At 43.3% G+C, this 21845-nt stretch overlaps 1 protein-coding gene across 2 annotated transcripts in view; it reads right to left on the bottom strand.

Moving 5' to 3' along the window:
* The window catches only part of ZNF827 (zinc finger protein 827), a 174523-nt gene that overhangs the window by 92673 nt on the left and 60005 nt on the right, over positions 1-21845 (bottom strand). For both annotated transcript variants that reach the window (XM_049769979.1, XM_049769980.1), the window contains exon 5: positions 8046-8282. In XM_049769979.1, the coding sequence (XP_049625936.1) occupies positions 8046-8282 (237 nt within the window). The remainder of the gene's footprint in view (positions 1-8045; positions 8283-21845) is intronic.

Here is a 21845-nt window from a genome sequence, read left to right as displayed (position 1 = left end):
GGTGGTGAAGGGTTATGAGTGAAAACCCCATTAGTTACAGCACCCTAAACCACAGTGCCAAAATTAAAAAAAAAAAAAAAGTGCCTGTCATAGAGACAGTCTGGTGGGTATGTAGGAAAGAAAATGGAGGAGGGAGGGCATTGGTGGAGGGAAAAGGGCATTTGTGAAGGAATCGGTATTGGAACATTGTTTGCCTATATCAGTGGTCGGCAACCTATGGCTCTCGAGCCACGTGTGTCTCTTTACACTTTAAATTTGGCTCTTCTGTGTGTTGAGCGGCAGCTCTAGGAGTCAGGACTCTGCTCCTAGCCTCTGTCAGTGCGCGCACTGTGTGGCTCTCAAAATAAATTTCAATCGTGGTTTTGGCAAGATTTGGCTCAGTTGAAAAAAAAGGTTGCCGACCACTGGATCATGAATAACTTTGTAGTCCGTGGTGAATAAAAACAATTTTTAAAAAAAGAAAAGAAAAGAAAAGAAAAGAAAAGAAAAGAAAAGAAAAGAAGAGTGGGATGGTAGTTTAAAGAAAAAAGTCAGTCTAGAAACATGCTTTCCAAAGAGATTATTGGACCACCCAGGCTAGGGGTAAAAGGTGGTGGTGGTGGTGGGTATTTTCTGTGTAAGGTAGATTTCTCAAGAGGACATTGAGTGATTATTTTTTTCTGAAGATGGGGGGGAGGAGCGGCAAGCAGGCCCAATAATTTTAGAAATTTTTAGTCTAAAATTTCTCCTCTAAAACAAAAATCTGAAAGGTTTTTTTTTATTAAGAAAACATTTAAAGGGGCCGGGCGGTGGCGCTGGAGGTAAGATGCCTGCCTTGCCTGTGCTAGCCTAGGACGGACCGCGGTTTGATCCCCCGGCGTCCCATATGGTCCCCCAAGAAGCCAGGAGCAACTTCTGAGCGCATAGCCAGGAGTAACCCCTGAGCGTCACAGGGTGTGGCCCAAAAACCAAAAAAAAAAAAAAAAAAAAAAAAAGAAAACATTTAAAAATGTCTTTCCAGGTGCTCAAAATCAACTGAATTGGGAGGCGAAAGTACTATTTAACTGCATACCAATTAGATCCCAGCATTTACAGGCATTTTAGTCTGTTTTACTCGTCATTACCAGGTCTCCGACAATGCGATAAAGAGCTGGTATTAGTAGAATATCTGAACAAGATACTTTCCCTGCTGACACTTCTCAATTACTCTCCTTCACAGACCAGGTCCACCTGTTCACCGAAGGCGTGAGATTTTCTTTCAGCCTCCTCTAAGCCAAAAGGCTCGCTGAGCACTAAGTATCTGGGCCTTTCTTGTCTTCTCTTTCTCCCTTAATTACAGAACTTGTAAATTTGCAGCCGACAAACACAAGGTGACATGATGATAAAACGAAACCAACTACCTATCATCTGGCAGATAATTTTATTAGTCTCACTGCAGATAAAGTTTGATAAACAACTATCTTCCAATGGCCACAGACCAAACAGAACAGTGAACAGTGTTAGCTCTGAAAAACTGCTCAACTGAAACTGCAAAGTTCTCCAGGAATTCCTTAAAATCTAGGTCATATCTCTGACACGGTTTTCGATATGATGTTGAGAGAGGTAGTTGTGATGTGTGTGTGTGTGTGTGTGTCTGAGGGGGGGGGGATGTTTCTCCTTGTAAAAAAGTTCCATCACTGTTCGGGTTATATAGTGACAATTAATGGGAGAAAAAAACACTGAAAATACTGGTAAGTATTAGCTGGGACTCACAGCAGCCAGTGCTCTCTTGATTAGGAACATAAGCCCTTCTGAAATAAAACTTCTCAGGTATCATTATTTCATAATAAATTTAACAGACACTCTAGTGAACAGAGAAGGTTCTTTAAAAAAAATGTACGTTTAACAGAGCTTTGTTTCCAGAGAACCTCAATTTAGAGCTTTCCAAATGGATCAAAAGTATTTTCCCAACTCACCCATTTTTTTCAACACAGTGTTTCTCAAAATTTCTCCATCAAGATCACTTCCAGGAGTTAGAAATGATCGCTTTGGACAAGAATTAAGTGCTGAAAGGATAGGTGTGATACCCTTCAGTAAGAGACAGACAGACAGACAGACAGACAGACAGACAGACAGACAGACAGACAGACAGACAAAAGAAAAAAGTTGTCTGCCCAATTGCACGCAGGGGTAGATGGAAGGGAAACTGGGGACACTGGTGGCAGGAAATGTGCACTGGTGAAGGATGTTGGACACTGTAGGACTGAAACACAATCATGAACTTTGTATCTGTGGGGGGAAAAACTGTATTATGAACAACCTTGTAAATGTGGTGTTTAAGTAATGAAATATATATATATATTTCTTCAGAAATCCTGGGAGTTGGGCTCCAACCTGCCTTTCAACAAGGTCCAGCACAGCTCAAGACTTGGCAGGTTCCCACTTCCCTTTCTGTCCAGCCTGTAGATTCTGCCTGTAGATTCTGTGGGTGTTCTGACTCAGCATCTCCAGAACTGGGGCTGGTGAGGCAAGGCAGGTCTTCTTGAGACTCTACCAGAGATGGTCAAGGGCATTGCCCCCAGAGCAAACACACAGCAGCAATGACCACAGTCTACTCCGCAAAGAGCAGGGCCGATACAGTATGTCTCCCCTGTCACACTTCCCAGATACATTTCTCAAAATTCCTTTCCCCTCCTGGGTACCCCTCTAGATGAACAGCCAGGCCTGCCCAATGTACCTTTCAGTCTAGCCATGGAAGGTCCCAATGCAGAGCTGGACTGGAAACTTGGGACAAGACATTTCTCTGTCCATTCTGTTCATTTTTCACCATGGGCACTAAGGAATAAAAACCACCCCTTTTATGCTTATGGAGAGGTGAGGTGGAGAGAAAGGACGGCTTGGGCCTCCTTTGGCTGTATAGTCCTGGGTTTCCATAGAGGCCAGGGATCCCTGCTGACAGGATCCATAAATCCACCCTGGTCTTTTATCTAATTCCCCTCTCTTGCCCCTGCTGATTGAAGGAAGATTGATTTACTACCCAAAGCACTCTTTCTGATTAAAGCTGCTTAAAAAGTATCCATCTTTAGGGGCCTCGGCTTCAGTTCATCAGAGGTTGAACTTCAACTTCATCTTACCTCAGTTCATCTGCTTCTAAGCATCTCCAAGCTCAAGCCTTCCCTAAGTGAGCTACTTCCTGGAGTCCCAGTCTCTGTGTAGTCCAGGGTCTGCCAGGTCGCCTCTCTAAGAAATAGCAATAAGTTCTATTTCTCTCCAAGTCCAGCCAGGGAGAAGTGAGTAGTAGTTAGAGATGAATGTAAACCCATTTGATTTCCTTCTCTGAACACAGAAATACGAAAAATACCAACATGTTTCAACGGAAGGTCTTCAAGTTTCTTCACTACGCATGGCCACTCTGAAAAGGGTGTTATGTGTGAGGCAACTGCATCTGAATGAGTCTGAGAAAGTAATCACTCTTAGAAGGTAGGACTTAGTACACATGACCAGCTACAGAGCACAGATGGCTGGCACCACTGCTATGAGCTAAGTTAGGCATAAATGGAAACAGAGCTCATGGACTTTTCATTGCACAGATAACAAGGCATAATTCAACCACCAAAAGAGAAGGGGACCTTGTCATTTGGGGTCGACTTACAAGTGAAACAGTAATAGAAGTAGAAAGTAGAAGTAGTAGAAGAGTAGAAGAAAAAAAAATACTAAATGAACTCATTTATACATGAAATTTAAAATAATGACAACAAGCTGACAGATGTAGAGAACAAATGTACATGGAGGTCTAAGAAAGGGTAGGGCAAAATGAAGGCAGTGCAAGTGATCAGAGGTTATAAATTTATAAAGTGATTTATTGGTTATAAGTACAGAATCGCCATGCACCACATAGTGGCTACAGTTAATGATGCTCTTCTGAAAGTAGCTACAACAGTGGGCCTTAAAAGTTCTTCTCATAGACAAACAATAAATTGATGAGTTTGTGGTAACAGATGGCACTTATGGTTGTGATCATTTCAGAATATAAATATTGAACTGTGCGGGGCCAGAGAGAAAGCGCAGCAGTAAGGCGTTAGCCTTGCAAGCAGCTGATCCAGGAGGGAAAGTGGTTCAAATCCCGGCATCCCATATGGTCCCCTGTGCTTGCCAGGTGCGACTTCTGAGCACAGAGCCAGGAGTAACCCCTGAGCACCATCAGGTGTGACCCCAAAACCAAAAAACAAATATATATATATATATTTTGAAATGTGTTAATAGACTATTAGCATGTTAGCCCAAATTGATAGACATCAGATTAAAAATTGGAACTATACATACATATACATACATATATATATATATATTCTAATGTTCCATTTTCCATTAATGTTCCTGAATCACTCCCACCTTCCAGCTCTCTATAAGAGTCATATTTTAAAATGACTTTTTAAACTGCTTCTCTGGGTCCAACCACACACCTACCTACTTTTACCCCAATGCACACCTATGAGTCCCCTGTGAGAGGAGAAGGATGTCTTTATCTCCTGGAGTGTTGCCAGCACAGCAGAGAAAGAACAGAGAGAAGGTCCTGTCTCTTAGCATCCTATCACATCTGTGATAGCTCATCTGTTCTAGAAACTTCTGAGTTGGCCGGGCAGTGCAAAATCAGAGTTTTAATAGTGGATTTAGTTCCCTTACCAAATATCTGAACCTCAGGATCCTAACCTCCCTCAACTCAGACTTCTGGGGATTATCTTTGGCAGCTCTACCCACAGCAGCAAGGAAACTGATTATTTTGGCTGCCTTGTCTCACAGAACAACAGATAGTCACAGGCATTAAGCGGTTCTCCATGATGGGTTGCTTTCCTTACGCTCATCAGCTGAAGGGGCCCAACTATTAGGCTTATGACCTCCCAATTAACAATGAAAACAGGATTTCAGATAAAGAAGAAAGACAATTTTCTTTTCCCAAATACGGAGTTAACACAAAATGTAGCCTCCTTTCTAACTTCTCTGGCTTTCTTTCCCCAAAAAACACAAATGTCACTGCAAAAACAATAGACCTCCAGAGAGAGGGTTCTCTGCAGAGAAACATGTCACATGATGCTTGGCTTGGCCACGTGACCAACATCACCCATCAGGAAGGAGTTAACATCCATTCACTTAAAAGTATAAATGAAGGAGCCAATCAGAAGACTGAATGGGCCTATATTGTGGCTTCTAATCTCCAGGAAAAATTTAAGAGGGTAAAAAAAAAACTCCTTTCATTCCTTCTCTGAGCTGATTCTCAGGTCTAAAAGAAAAGAAGGGGAAATGCCAGATAATGCACAGGCCACACTCCCTCCTTCCGGGCTTCCCGACCAGCAGGATTTTCCCCAGCACGACAGAAGACTGCAAATGAGCAGTGAGGCCGGGGGCACAGGGAGCCCCATTCACAGGAACGGCTGCAGCCAGGGTTGGGGGTAATTGCCAAAGTGACCCAGGAACAGCCTGACAAATCACACGTTTTGGACAATGATACATGCTCCTCTCTTTAGCAGGACAGGAAACGTCAAGGAAAATGGGGCTCTGAAGATACACACATACTTTACTTGAACGTTTTTCGGGGCAGGAACATTAAAATTGGCAACAGGAGGAAAGGTTTTCTGCCATTTCCCCAGCACAATGATCTGTAATCTGTGATCAGCAACTTTTTGTTTGTTTGTTTGTTTGTTTGTTTGTTTTTTTGATACTGGGCCACACCTGGTGACGCTCAGGGGTACCTCTGGCTATGCGCTCAGAAATAGCTCCTGGCTCGGGGGACCAGTGATCAAACCGCGGTTGTCCTAGGTTAGGGCGTGCGAGGCAAACACATACTGTTTGTGCCACCACTCCAGCCCTGTGATCAGCAACTTTAAACGAAACCCAACAATGAGCAAGTCTGTCTGGCATATGAAAATGAGAAGAAATTGCTCTTTAAGTGCCAGATCTTAGCAATGAAGAAGTTTCCAAGCTTGACCTTCTTGAAGTAAGCAAGAGCATAGAAGGCCAAGTTCTAAGCTCAATCACTTGAGAATGAACTTGATCCTTGTATGGTGTATCACTTGCAACCAAACCTATAACACAGTTATAGACAGGTCAGACCTGTCTGTTTCTTGGCTCTAAGCCTCATGCACACAGAATGGTGGAGGAACTTTTTAGGGCAAGAGAAACAGTTATCTCAGTCTTGGAATCTGCTTTCCTTTCCACAACACAAAGCTGGGCAACCTTTGTAAATATATTCAACTACGATCCAGGGACTTACTAAACTCAACCTCGACCCTTAAAAGGACCCTTGGTGTCCACGAAAATGAACCAATGTGCATGGCTGCAGAGCCTTAGTCTACACTAATGAGCAGGAAAGTGATTCCCTTTATCAGTGTCAGGTTGCATTATCAGATAAAAATTCTTTCTTTAAAGAACTCTCACTGAAATTTCACTTTTGTATATAACATTTATGAGACCCAGTTTTTTCTACTCATAACACTAGCTGCCCAGCAAACTCTGGTTCAGAATTAATTGACCTTAGAGAAGAGGACAAAGCATTGTCAAAACTAGTGATGGGTACAGGAAGGCTCATCTGAAAGGAAGGCAACAAAGGTATGTTGGCATCAATTCATAAAACAATAGACACAGATCACTCTGTTAGTGCAATCATTGGACGTTGAGAGAAAGGGTTCAACCATATCAAAATATTCTGCTTTAAACAGTTTAAAAATGCTCATCTTTCTGCAATCAGTACAATCTTGCTAGATCTGCAAAGCAGAAGTTGTACTATCACTACAAAATGTACAATACGGGCCCATGATAAGTATGTCATCACTGTTTTATGCATTATCTGTAACAAATCACATTCCCCTGAAGTTCTCATGTGTTTTGAATTAATAGTAAGGAAAAGAATGCTTAACCCCACCAACTGGCAAATACAGGAATTTCAACTGCTCTGTTATAATGATCCTAAGTAAATCACTATTCATTTCTTACTTTCCAACCTACTAGTCAACCAGAAATGCAGTCAGAACTGCTAATTAAATTACAGGGAAGGAGTCTCCCTAATGCATTTCTTGCCTTCATTTGCCAGGCACAAGACACATACAGAAAACAGCTTTCAGTTCACATTAGCATTTTGAATACAGATTCTATAAATTTCTTTTAAACACTAGTCAACTTAGCAACTACTATTATTAGTGGCTCTTTAACTTCTACCTCCTGAAAGTCATATTTTCAAATCACTGAGGTTTTACTCCTTCCAAAAGGATTGGTGGTAAGTAGGAGAATGAATGGGAAATAATCCAAAGTTCACAAATTTCCAATTGCAATGTATCTTCCCCATCATTTGGTAGGCTATGCTGTTAACATGTGGAGACTAATAAAAAAAATTATCCCTTCATTTTTAGAACTCCAGATTGATTAATTAATATGACACTTCATTCTGAAATTATCTATTCATAAAAATCTCACTGCTACTCTATTATAATTACTTCTTCAAGTGCCATCAATAAGTACTTATTAAGTTAAGAAAAATATTTTGAATGGTTCTTAAAGAATATAATATAAACACACACACAAATGCAAGGTCCTCTCCTTAGAAAGAATAGATATTTGGATCAATTACCACAAGTGCCCTGAATATTGTTCGATTGAAATGATGACCCATATCTTCGTAGAAAGCAGTGATAGCATGGAGAGATAGCATGGAGGTAAGGCATTTGCCGTGCATGCAGAAGGACGGTGGTTCGAATCCAGGCATCCCATATGGTCCCCTGAGCCTGACAGGGTCGACTTTTGAGCGTAGAGCCAGGAGTAGCCCCTGAGCATTGCCAGGTGTGAACCAAAAAACAATAACAACAACGAAAGCAGTGATGCTTTCCCACAGTTGGCAGCCACATTCAGGAGATCATATTTAATCCAACAAGGTCCCAGCTAAGATCCACAAGAAGACACATCCATACACATCAGGAATTCAAGCCCAGTGATCCCATCACTCCAGACTTCACCATAGCATCAATGTACACAGGAAGTGGTCCAGTGGGTTTGCGAATGAAACTGATCAAAATGTGAATATTTTAGAATAAATTACGCACCTGATAGTTTCATGAGAAGTTCTGATGCTGCTTTGACTGACATATCCCGCCTTAGCACATTCCCTTTTCCATCCTCAGTCTTCAGTGTTGTCTCCTCAGCAAGGCTGGGGGCTGGAACATCTGACTCTGGACTAAACACATAACTGGGTCGAGGCAAAGTGGTACTGAGGGTCTCGTCTTCCTTGGGCTCCTCTTTCACTTGAAAATGAAAATTCATGGGCTCCTTCTGATTTGCAGCTGTCAATAAAAAGAAAGGGATTATATACACATACATATATAGAGGTCACTTCCCATCTCAGTTGCCCCCCCAGCCCTGGACTTAATGAAGTATGAAATGCACAGTCTCACTGGGCTAAGAGCAAAAGGTCCCACATCTGATCAAAACAGACAGAGACTTGGCACAGAAGCACAACACTGTGAGTGGAGGACTATGAAGAATCTGTCGAGCGCCACAGATCTGAAGAAGGGCTATCTCTCCCAACTGTCTCGTGCCTCTGTTCTCATCCTCTTTTTAGGCTCCCTGACCTAATCCTTTGATAAAACAAATACTTTAAGGAAATCATTCTCCCATAAGTTTGGGAATAGACACAGGAGTCATGGACAACTCACGGGCATACCTTGCAATGGTATGGTTAGGTGACAATGGAGAATGTCAACCATGTCCTGTACAGAAGGCAACTATGCCCACCTTCTTCTAGGGCCCAACACAACTGCCTCAGAATGTGAGGCATGCATCTGGTACTGGTTTTCTGAATCATGCCTGGAGCCAAGTCATCTCTGAGGCCATGGAGGGCCTTTTTCAAAGAAAAGTCTCAATTTGGGACTAATTTGAGACTTAGGGAGAAGTGGCAGCGATGGTTCCAAGAATTCCCACATAGCCCTTCACCCACATTCCCAAAACTTAGCATCTCACAGAACCACAAGGGGCTTATCAGGAGGAAGAAACTCACAGGGACTGGGATGATGGAAACTCCAAAGTTTAAGCACATCTTACCAGCATTTCCATGCCTGCCCTTTTTCCATTTTTAAGCTGGTTGGTTGGCAAGGTAATTTGTGGTTGAGTTAGGGAAGGGCCTATTATAGATAAATTCTGTGGCTTGGAGATACCATTACAAGTTCCAGCCCCTCTGCCCACTGCAAAGGGGAATGAAGAGTGGAAGAGACAAAGAAGGCAGAAAAGCAGCCTCTTCTATGCAGTCACCTTCAAAACTGTCTCAAGCAGTTTGCTTGCTTGGAAGGGCCACACAGTCAGTACTTTAGGTTGGTTACATTGGGTATCTTTCTTTTGAGAGAAGAACTCATCCTTACAGAGTTCTAAGTAATAACATTCTTTGGAATGAGCCTTTTCCTGCTTATCAAATCGAATAAGAGTGAAAGCAAATCCCCCAAACCTACCATCCCTTGCCCACCATCTGCCCTAACTAATACTTGAGAATAATATCCTTTCTTCCCATCTCAAACCCTTTAGGAATGTACATTCCTCCTCAGGGAGGACAGAGCTCAAGCATCAGAACGCATTTCAGCATGTGCAGAACTCCAAGTCTGATCCCCAGCATCAAAAGCCACCCAGCACATACACCCAGCACAGGTAGGAATGGCCAAAGTGGCCTCCAACTCCTGCTGGGCTGAATCCAGACAGCCCTGGTGGCTCTAAGCATCAGTGATGATAGGGATCAAGCTTAGCCATGTGTGGACCCTACTGAAAGAAGGAAAAAAAAGGGCCGAGAGACAGTACAGCAGGTAGGGCACATGCCTAGCAAGCACCTGTCCTGGGTTTAATTGCTGGCATCACAAAGTGGCCCTCATGCATCATCACCAGGTGCAGCTTTTGAGGCCCCCAAACACTAATTTGTGTGACCCTGAGCATTGCTGGGGTGGCTTGGGTATGCTGGCACTATAGGGTCTGAACAGCTCTGCATCCCCAGGCCTTTGCCATGAACCACTGGCTCCAATGGCCAAAATCCCTAGTGAGACCCATGGACCTACTGAGAACCCAAGTTATTCCCAAGTTCATGCAGCACTTTTGCACACTGGACCTAGAAGGCTGATGTAATATTTATTTAGTTCTACTACCAAGAAGGCTAGAAACTTATGTCTTTTTCCACCATATTACTGCCCCATCTCTCTTGTCCCCATGTTAAAACAATAGTAGAATATGACTTGACTTTGAACTTACTTCTGTTAAGATCTCCTTCTCCATAAACCCTACACCGACCATGAAGCATAAAATCACCATTCTGTCTCTCTCTCCTTTCTATTTGTCTATCTCTATCTATCTATCTATCTATCTATCTATCTAATCTATCTATCTCTCTGTGCCCCCCCATTAAGATAATATTTGGGAATGGGGAGTAACCAGGCTCAATGAAGTTGGGAGGGTGGGTCCTAATCCAAAATGAGGAATATGTCCTTAGAAGAGAGACATCAGGGATTGGAGTATATCTAGAAAGATGAAACGTGGACAGGAACACAGTGGTCATCTACAGGCAATGGGCAGAGCCCACAGGCAAAACCAGACCTCAGTTTTTCACAGTGTTGCGCCAGAACTGTGAAAGTTGTTCCAGTGTTGGTCTTTTGATATGGCACCCAAGCTGACAAATCATACGTCATATAATTGAGTTATTTCTTAAGTGGATTTTTTGGGTCTGTCCTTCTAACTCAAGGTGGGGATGCTAGGAAGACTGCAATCTTTGTGCTCACATGAACATATCAAGAACCTACAATCATGCTTGCCACCCACTAAGAGTATATCCGCTGAGTGAACAGAATATGTTGGGCTACAGATTAGTGACATCAGCTGCCGATTCACCATTACCTGTGCTAAACAAAGTCTGAGTTTTGAAATTTTCCATTCAAGGCAATCAAATGCTTTTCCTGAATCTGATGATCATTGGCTTGGAGATGAGAATGAAGTGATAAAGTCAAAAGCTTTCCTACCTACATACCAGCATGAATACAAGGGGTCTCTGAATCATCACCTGACTCCAGCATGACTAAAAAATCTAAATAAATCTCCAGGAATGTGTTTAAAATCTTACCTTCTGGGGAGAAAACCATCAGAATTAGAATTGTGAAAAATGAGAGTCCCATCAATCCTTCATTATGGCTTTCCAGCAAAGTATCTCCCTAGAGCATTTAGTTTACTTGATCCAGTTTTGGGGGGCCCCTAGTAGTGCTAAACAGGGAGCCGTGCTGAAGACAGCTCTGGGACCTCTGCTCTAATCCTCTGAGCTACAGCTACAGCTCAATGGTGTTTATTTTGAACACTTCTGTCAGTCCTTTTTTTGCAGGCTACTTCCTGGAATCCTCCTTCAAGAGCACCCTTGTTAGTCACAGGAGAATCATTAAATGGTGTGTTGTTCACTAAGTCAGTAACTATGATTTTTTGGGAAGGTGTAATATAAACTTTATCATTATGGTTCTCTCCCAAAGGTTTCAGTTCTCTATCATTTATAAAATTAAATATATATATATAAATAAATTTATATAAATATATATTTATATATATATATATAAAGCAAAACTATATATAAGAAAAAAAGAAATAAACTATTGAGAGCCTTAGAAGCACATCCCAATATCTGGAATTTACCAAACTTCTCAGAAGATCTAATATATTTGAAGAAATGAGATCAAGACAGCCCAAGGATTAAGGCACTTGCCTAGAATCCTGCCAACCCCAGGATCATATCCACATCTGGTCCCCCGAGTGTGGCCAGGGGTCATCCCTGAGCACTACTGGGTGTGGCTAAAACCAGCAAAACAAAAAAACTTCTAAGAGCATTAGTCAGAGCACATATTACATATGACTTAATTTTTTTTAAATTATTTTCATTGTTAGTCCAAGCAGGTTATAGAAGAACATCGTAGGACAGTTTTTTAAAAGCCAACTCTATACTAATATAATATAAATTCGCAAAGCACATCATACCTGGACTTCATTCTGACAATATCAAGAACAACATAAAACTCACTATACACTAGGAAAATGTAAATAGTGTATGACATATCAAAAAAAGAGGGGAAACACTTGTGTTTGCTCAGGTTTTAACTTCTCAAACCTTTGGTTCTAAATAGAAAAGGTAGAAAATTAACCCAAAAGACACCCTGCTTTTTTTCAGTCCCCAGAAACATTTGTACCAAGACAAGTACTTGAACAATGTATATCAAAATTAAATTGATTGAATGGGTGCCATCCCTTTCCATTCTTTTACTTAAAAAGGGGTAAATGATGGTGTTTAAATAAAGTAATTAATAACCAAAAAAGGGGGAGGGTGAGCAATATTATCTTTCTGCTTTGGCTAAACCAAGACATCTTTACCTTTCTATGAAATGACTTCACCACCTTTCCCAAGATGCTAGATAGGGTCTTACGTTGATGATCTGACTCAGTTTGGGGTTAGTCATGCATGTCCTCCAGCTCCCAGAGAGTTAGATGCAGTTCTAGAAACCCAGGTTCCTAAAAGAACAGCTGCAAAAATTTGTGACCGATACGTCTGATCTGGTTGCCTGTGCGCCCATCAGATGGATGTGTGCACACCTTCCATCAGGTTCCTTCAGCCCTAAGATCTCTCTGGCATCACCAACAATCTCTGCTAAGAAAGCTTAGCAGCACCCCTGGCCTCTACCTACTAGATACTAATAGCACACCCATCTTGACAAAAAATAAACATATGTTTTTGTTTCTTTGGGGGTCACACCCAGCTGTACTCAGGGATCACTCCTGGAGGCGCTCCAGATACCATATGTATAGCACTGACTGAAACTGGTCAGCCACTAGCAAGATACTGCCGTATAGTACCTCTCGAGCCCCCCCCCCCCCAAGTTCTCCAGACATCACCATGCTCTGGTGAACCACTATGTTCAATCTGATGCTGGCAGGTTGAAATGTTTGTTTGGGGAAAGCTTCTGGTTTTAGTAACAGATAGATCAACCTATGCCTAGATGTGGCTACACTGCATTCAGTTATTTCCTGATCTTTTCATAGGGGCTGGGGGAGGGGGGAGTTGAGGGTTTGCTCAGGTTTATTTTTCTGATCCTCACCATTACTCTGGAGTAAATCCCTATAAGGACAGTCCCCTCACAAGTAAGTAGAGAGAGTAAATAAATTTCAATAAAAACAGTTCATGGAGAAGAAGTGAGGATGCTGATAAGAAATCCAGATGGCGTCAGAGCATGAAAAACGTCTGAGACACTCTCTTCTGCTATTTATGATGACACGGAATGAGAGTAGTTGCAAAGCGCTGCCAACTTCGGAGCAAACAAGTTCTTGTTATTGTCTCCCCACCACCACCACCTCTCCAGAAAGAAGCCAAATAAACAGAATGAGAGAGTACAAATTACTAAAAAGTTTCTTTCATTTGCCAAAACATCTCACAAACAGCACTTTAAAATTATCTTATTTGAGGGGCTGGAGCAATAGTACGGCAGGTAAGGCATTTGCCTTGCATACAGTTGACCCACATTCAATCTCCAGCATCCCATATAGTCCTCGAAGCCCAACAGGAGTGATCCTTGAGGGCAGAGTCAAAAGTAAGCCCTGAGAACTGCCAGATATGACCCCAAACAACAATAACAAAAATCTATTTTTACAGAAGTCATACCTGGAGGTGCTGTGGGTTTGGGGGAATCGTGAGATGACTTGAACAAACATTCTAAGCACACACAACCCCCCCTGAGTTAGCTCCCTGTGAGTAGTACTGCATAACACTCCCCTCAGCAATACCAATTTTAAAATATCACAGACATAACAGATGCTTAGATGCTGCAACACTCAGTTCCTCAAAACACTTATATTGTGGCTTCTGCTCATTAAAAGCAACTACATTTTTTTTATGATTGCTAGACTTTAAAAATAAAAATGTGAACCCAAAACAAAATTACAATAAAAAATATATATATTATACCTATTTTGTATAATGGGGCCTCACTTGAGATTTTAGTGCTGAAAAAAATGGATTTACATTAAAAGGAAAAAGTGAATGAAAGTTGTCACTGTTTTCCTTTCCCTTTCCTTTGATGAGGAAATATAAGGTGGGCCCACGGCAAAAGAGCAGCAGGTAGAGCATTTGCCTTGCATACAGCCAACCCAGGTTTGATCCATGGTATTCCATATGATCCATATGGTCCTCCAACCCTGCCAGAAACAATTTCTGAGCAAAGAACCAGGAGTAACCCCTGAGCATCATCTCTGGATGTGGCTCAAAACCCACCCACCCCCCAAAAGAGGTATCTAATGATGTGACATTTGATGAAGGAAAGTGGTTTAAGGACATACCAGCAGTGCTTGGGGCTGCTCCTGGTGGGTATATGGGGGACTGTGCAATGTTGGGGAATCAAACCAGGGTTGGCTGTATGCAACTCTGTATACATCTTACTCCCTATGCTGATAGATCTTAAAACTCACACAGCTCATTAAGACAGAAGAGGTCCAGGATCACAGCTCCAGACCACACGGGCTTGGTTCTAAATGCCTACATTCCCTTATACCGATTTACTGGTCTACTGGTTGGAGAACAGGGACTTTTTCACAAGTTACACTCTGGATAGGGAAAGAACTGCCTTCAAAATCCTAAAGAAAACTCAAGTTTGGGGAACTCAATAGTGACAAGTGTTCCTTTTAGAGGTGATGCTTCTTATATTCAAACTGAATACTTACAACATTAGTGAAATATTTCAAAATCTTGCTTTTAAGAAGAAAAAGGACTTAGTTTCCTTAAGTTGCTTTACAATTATTGTTCACTAAAGTTTTTTAATCATTTCCCACTTCCTATTTATCTCCACCTGAGCTGACCCTTGGCCACACTTCTCTTCGGCAGGTTGAAAGAACGTCACATAAATATGGACAGGTTTCTTTGCAAACTCTGCTACTATAGCTAGCATATAAAGAGCAAATGTAGGTGCCTACAGTGACCTGCCAAGCGGACAGGATATCTCCCTTGTCAAAAGCAGGAAGCACATGTCCTGCAAAACCAATCAAGTTCACAAGTCAATGGGAAGAAAAGAAAATTTTAATTCTATACTATTAATACATCCAACAACTGAAATGTGGGAACAGCGAGAGAGGGACTTGCATGTATGAATGTCAGGCAGTATGAAAGTTGAGCCTAGAAAGAAAGAAAACCTCAAAACTGGAGCGGGTAATTTCCAGCATGTCCCAGAGTGGGGTGACCATCTGTCCCAGGAAGAATCTCTTCTTTAAAGTGACTACACTTGCCACTTTAAATCACTCTGCCAACATTCTGGCTAGCCAGACATTTCCATAATGATGCTTGTCATCATGGTGTAGTGTGAGAGTCTGAAGAACTCAAGGGTACAGGAGACTGACAGTGTCTGTAGGATCCCAAAGATTCCCCCCTCTGTCATGTGCCTTGCAAGCCCTTCCCATCAAGAGCTGGATCTGAACTGGCAAAGTGGGGCTAAGCTCTCTCTTACCCTGAAAAAGAAGGTGGCGACTGGAGAGGTGAGGGGGAATGAGTTGAAACTCACATCTGACAGGAAAGAGCACTGGAACTGTAGTGGTAGGGTAGGTGGGTTCTAGACACATGTTGAGGTGTGAAGCAGTCCACCTAAAACAACATATTGTTGTAAACTAACAGCAAATCAATAAGATTCCATTTATAAAACATAGCAAGGCCTTGCCTCCCCCCCAAAGAAAAAAAAACAACCCTTCTATAGATGCCAGAGAGATAGTGCAGTACAGAAGGTGATTGTCTTGCAGGTGGCTGATGCCACTTTGGTCCCCAGCACCCTTCAAACACAGCCAGGAGCAATCCCTGAGTGCAGAGCCAGGAATAAACCCTAAGCACAGCCAGGATTGTTCAAAAACAAAACAACAAAGAACCTCTGTCACAGCAAGGAAAACATCTAGAGGTAAGAAACTGTCATAAATTCACTCACTCTTTGTCATGTGAGACCCCTCCAACATCCCTCTTCCCCCACACACTTTTGTTTTTTTTTTTTTGGCTTCCCAGACCCTACCCACTCCTTAGCATGGGACATAAATCTCTGATTTGTCCTTTCTACCTTATAATTAATTCAGAGTTATGTCAATTCTTCATGTGTATGCTGTAAAATTTGGTCTTTTTCTGCTAAAGAAAATTAAAACAGGAATTGATTTTGCCCAGTTTGGGAATAAACATGGACTGGAGCTATGGTTTGCTCTGATCAACTGAATGAGGCAAAAGTGATGCTGCGCTTGTTCTCAGCCTGGCCTCTGTCCTTCTGAATGTGGCTGGCAGCCATGTGAGCAAGTCTGAATGATTGAAGGTGAGACCCTGGGGAGCAGAGACACAAGGCCATTCCTGTGGAGGCCAGTCACCAATAGTTAGCCCTCAACTTCCTGTCAAGAGCCCACATGTGGGTAACTCAGCTGGGGGACCCGCTGAGCCATGCCCAGACTGGTCACCCACGAGATTGAAGACATGTTTGGAGTGGTTGAATCATGGAGTGGCCTTTTACTGAACATGACAGACATGCTAGTTCCTAGGCTGCAACTAACCAGCTGAGGTCCCGAAAACAGAACATGAGACAAATGAGGTCTTTACATTCTTCCCTTTCCAAAAAGCACCACTCTCTTTTCCTTCCTTTCTTATACTATGATGGAGCTGGTGGGAATTTGTGAGTCTTCCTAAGTAAAAATACCACCATCTCTGAAAATCTGCCTTCTGCAACATGACGGATGGTGTATCCATCTTATCATCCACTGAGAAATGGACTGTGGATGGTACAAGGACAAAGTGTTGTAAAAGGAAGTGATTTCCCCTTATCCCTATAGTTACTAGAAATATGAAGAGTAAGACTAATATACAAGCAATAGAATGAACTAGGTGATCAAACATGCACCAGTCTGGGTGGTCAAGACTTCAAGTACCACTAAAATTCCTGGGGGTGGAGGATAAATATAAAAATAACACGAAAAGGTTTTATTGAACAACTGACAGCAAAAATAATCTTTAAAGGAAGGCTACCATTGACATGGACTAGACAGGAAGAGGCAGCAGAGAAATAGTGCCCTCTATGTGGAGAACTTTTCTATCAAGAAATAAACCATCGAGGGACCAGAGTGGTGGCACAGCGGTAGGGTGTTTGCCTTGCACGCAGATAACCTAGGACGAACCGGTTTGATCCCCCATCATCCCATATGGTCCCCCAAGCCAGGAGCGATTTCTGAGCACATAGCCAGGAGTAATCCCTGAGCGTCACTGGGAGTGGCCCAAAAAGCAAAAAAAAAAAAAAAAAGAAAGAGAGAGAGAAAGAGAGAGAGAGAGAGAGAGAGAGGGGGGGAGGGAGGGAGGGAGGGAGGAAGGAAGGAAGGAAGGAAGGAAGGAAGGAAGGAAGGAAGGAAGGGAGGGAGGGAGGGAGGGAGGGGGAGAGAGAGAGAGAGAGAGAAAGAAAGAAAGAAAGAAAGAAAGAAAGAAAGAAAGAAAGAAAGAAAGAAAGAAAGAAAGAAAGAAAGAAAGAAAGAAAGAAAGAAAGAAAGAAAGAAAGAAAGAAAGAAAGAAAGAAAGAAAGAAAGAAAGAAAGAAAGAAAGAAAGAAAGAAAGAAAGAAAGAAAGAAAGAAAGAAAGAAAGAAAGAAAAGTCCACCTCTCCCCTAGAAGAGGAGGATATAAAGTAGTTCAGGGCTGAAGAGATAACACAGCAATGAGAGCATTTGCCCTGAATGCAGCCAACATGTTTGGTCCCTGGTATCCCAGATGGTCCCTTAAGCCCACCAGGAATGATCCCTGAGTGCAGAGCCAAGAATAACCCCTGAGTACTGCAAGATGTTGCCCAAAACCAAAATAAACGAAAAAAGTTCACATGTTAGGTGAGGAGACCCTAAAAATAATAATGATAGGAACAATCAAGGTTTAAGGTAGTTGTCCTGTATGCAGCCAACCAGGGTCCAATTTTTGACACCACATGTGGCCCCCTATAGATACCTGTAGCTAATTCTTAGATAACTCCCTGCTTTTCCTTTTCTCCATCCACCAGTTTGATTTGTAAAAATAAAAAAAACACCAGGGCTTAATCAGCATAAGCACTTGTTTTATTTACTCCCCTCAGGTGAATTACCTTTGTTCTGTTAACTTTGGCTAATAAGAAAAATAGAGGGAGGTACAGGGGAGCTCACTGACCTAATTCATTCCAAGAGGCTGCTCAACTTCCTAGCCCTATTCTCTTTCTCTAGTGAATCTGTTTCTTGTGTGATGTCCTTGCTGTTGACCCAATTTATTCCAAGGTCGGCATGACTACAGAAAAACTGCAGGAAGCCCCTGCAGTCCCCTTAACACCACCAGGAGTGACCCCTGAACAGCACCACCAGATGTGAACTCCAAACAAAACAAAAATCAAATAGTATGATAGAAGATGGAGACTGGGGGTTTAGGGTGGAATGGTAAATGTTGGTGAAAATCCACCTTTTCCTGAGAAGGGGGAGTATAGATCATTGGTAGAGAAAAGAATCTGATGCCAGAGTTACTAGAAGGTGGGTTTCTCAGAGCATGGGAGGGGTTTGGAGTACAGCAGTGGGGGTAGAGACAGGTTGGGGAGGACACGGTGGACTTAGCTGGCCAGGTGAGGGGGCAGGCAGCAGGATTGCACATGACAGACTACTGATTTGTTGTGAAGGCATAAAAATGCATCCAGATCAGTGACTGAATTAGCATGCATTAGAAATGATGCCATGGTTGGAAGCCAAGGAAAATAAACAGCGAAGCAGACGGAGGTCAAAAGACAGTTCACTCAACTGAGAAAAAAAATTAGGTAATAGCTAATTAAGTGGTCAGGAGCCAAGCTTTGCACTCAGACAACGCTGAGGCTCTCTCTGCTCTGCCAAAGCCTCAGGCCTCAGCTTCCATATCTCTAAAATAGGTCTGTTGAGATGGACCCCACAGTGCCAAACACTGTGCTTGCTCCACTGGGAACTAACTGCTTAGTCAGATTCTTCTAAGTAGTTATTTACGGATACTAGACACATCTGTTGGAAATAGAATAGGAGAGATTTCCTGAGAGAAAAGGGCCTGGATTGGGGCTGGAGAGATAGTAGAGCAGTTAAGATTCTTGCCTGCCTTGCACAGGACCAACCTGGATTCAATCCCCAGCACCCATCCCATTTGCTCCCCCTGCCCACCCCCCCCCCCCCAGCATCACCTAAGTGCAGAGCCTCAGGTAGCTCCTGAGCACAGCCAGATATGATCCAAAAACAACAACCAAGAAAGGACCTGGACTGTGTCTGTAAAAACATCAACTTCTTTTCTCCTAGGGCTGATCAAGACAAATACATTAGTTCTGGGTTTCAAGGCCAGAAACAGGAATGAGACCCTTCCCTGCACAAAGGAAGGTCTGGATTCCAACAGGACTCCAATGTAGCTACTCCACATCTTGGTTTCCATATCTACCTGATGGTTTTAAGACAGAGAACTTGGAATGGATTTGTCCACTATCAAGCTTTATGGAAGTATAGAGTCAACTTTGAATATTACTGTTCCTAGTAAGCAATTCCTGGAAAGCCTGAAAATTTGAATGTAGTTTTGGGCCGAACCTGGCATCTGATGGGCAGCAAATGGTACCCATGCTGGGGACTTTGGCTAAGTCGGCAACCACCATCAAGGAAACAACCAATTTCCCATGTCCTTGCTGCTGTTCTCTGTGTTTGGGGGTGGAGAAAGGAAGATAGGTACCTCCCTGGTGCCTGCTTCACTAGAAAGCTGCTCTAGAACTTGGAACTTATTAGTCAGTAAACTTGGGCAACTGTCTCTGACCTCTGCATCTATTTTCAGCTATAAAACAAAAATACAAATTTGCTGCATTCTTTCAAAGTAGAGTATGACCACAAAGACTGAAATTCATTTCATAGACTGAAATGGCTTAAATCAAGGTTTACCATCTTGTAGTGGAGACAGGGGCCTGGCACTGTTTAGGGGGTTATACCTGATGGTGCCCAGGGCTTGAACCCAGGCCTCTCTCTATGAAGCCTCCATCCAGCCCCTCTGAGCTATCTCCCTGACCCTAACATTCATTTATAGAGGAAAACTGCTCCTTCCATATAACCTAAAAAAACAGATTCCCAAGTACATCATCCCAAAATGGTTCTAACATTCAGTGAAAGCATGAACTATGTGATGATCCCACCAAACATGGCATTGTCCTGGGAGGGGAGGTGGTGGGGTCTCTCTGTGCTGGGGATGGGGAGCCAGGGCTACTGTCTCCAGAACATCTGCCCCAAACCAGCACTGAAGGCCAGAGGAAACACAGACAGGGCTTACGGTGCATGTCTTAACAAGCAGCCCTCCCTGCATCATACGTTGCCCTGAGCATCAGCAGGTGAGGCAGGTGAGGCCCAACCCCCTCGAAACAACATGCCCACCCAGCACCAGGGAGTTAGACTTTTCTCCATTTGTTATAAATGTTGAAATGTACTCGGAATTTCATTGTTAGCAAAACCAGAGAGGAGTGCAGGTTCTGTTTGTTTCTTTGTTGGTGGGGTGTAGGAGGGGCATACCCAGCAGTGCACAGGGAATCAGATAGCGTGGGATGAGACAAAGCATGTACAGGGTCTTCTGATATCGGGGTCTCTCTCTTTCTCTCTCTCAGGGTCTCTCTCTCAGGGTCTCTCTCTCAGGGTCTCTCTCTCAGGGTCTCTCTCTCAGGGTCTCTCTCTCAGGGTCTCTCTCTCTCTCTCTCTCTCTCTCTCTCTCTCTCTCTCTCTCTCTCTCTCCAAGGAGCACTCCCAAAACCCTGCACCCCTGGACTTTCTGGCAGGTGTGTTATTCCGGAGCCCATGTACCTGAAATGCCATCTGCTCCTTTCTGTGACTCCCACAAACCTTCTCATCTTGGTGAGTCCCTAAGTAGCATGGGGATAAACAAGAACACATCACACTCAGCCTCTCTAATGAATCACCACCAGGTTCAAGGAAATTCAGGGTCACAAAAGAGCACACAAAGGTCACACCCTGAAGGTTGCTATCATATCAGGAATACTCGCCCTAGGAAGAGTGAAAGTAGGTGTCAAGAAAAGCCTGGGATGCAGGGTCAGGGCCGGAGACACATCCCTGGTCAGCCACCCGTATGAAGGAGAGGCTACAGGCTTGATACCCAACACTGCCTCACACCACCCTGCACGAGTATGACTCACACACCTTTTCAGGAACCCTAATGGCGCCATCATTACCCAAAATATAACAATGAGAGGTTCCCGCTAAAGCTGCCAGGCAGGTTGATCCCTTAGTCCAGCACCTTGGCTTGGGGCCTGCCAGAGTCCCACTGCTGAGCAGAGGGCAAGAAATGGGGGGGGGGGGGGAAGCAAAGCAGAAACAATCAGAAAATCTAGCACTGCATTGCAAACTCAAGACCCCACTACAATCCCTGACTTGGCATGATCCCCAAGCACTGCTGGGCTGGCCTGGGGGCTGTAGCATTGAACTATCCAGCCTCGATGACCAATCACCAGCGGGAGTAATCCAGCATGGCCAAAGCACTGTCTGAAAAGTCTCTCTAGGTCCCCCCAAATGTGTTCTATAAAGTCCACCAGCTAATGGGTAGCCAGGATGCCCACTGGTCATTTCTGGACTCTTCTTCCTTGGCACAAGCACCCACCAGGGCAGCTGCCAGTCACTGCCTGGCAGCGTTGGCCCATAGAGGCCCAACAGGGTGTGAAACAGAGGCAAACGGCAATGCAAAGTGACTGAGAGGACCACAACACCAGTCACACCCCTTTCTACCCTTCATTCACACAAGATGCTTTATTATTTTCAGGGAGCCCAAGAAATCATAAATGAGTCAGCTAATGCCCCTGTGGAAGTTGCCACCTTCAG

The sequence above is a fragment of the Suncus etruscus genome, chromosome 3 (assembly GCF_024139225.1).
Source record: "Suncus etruscus isolate mSunEtr1 chromosome 3, mSunEtr1.pri.cur, whole genome shotgun sequence".
In the NCBI taxonomy this organism is placed as follows: Eukaryota; Metazoa; Chordata; class Mammalia; order Eulipotyphla; family Soricidae; genus Suncus; species Suncus etruscus.
This window is presented reverse-complemented; position numbering and strand designations above follow the sequence as displayed.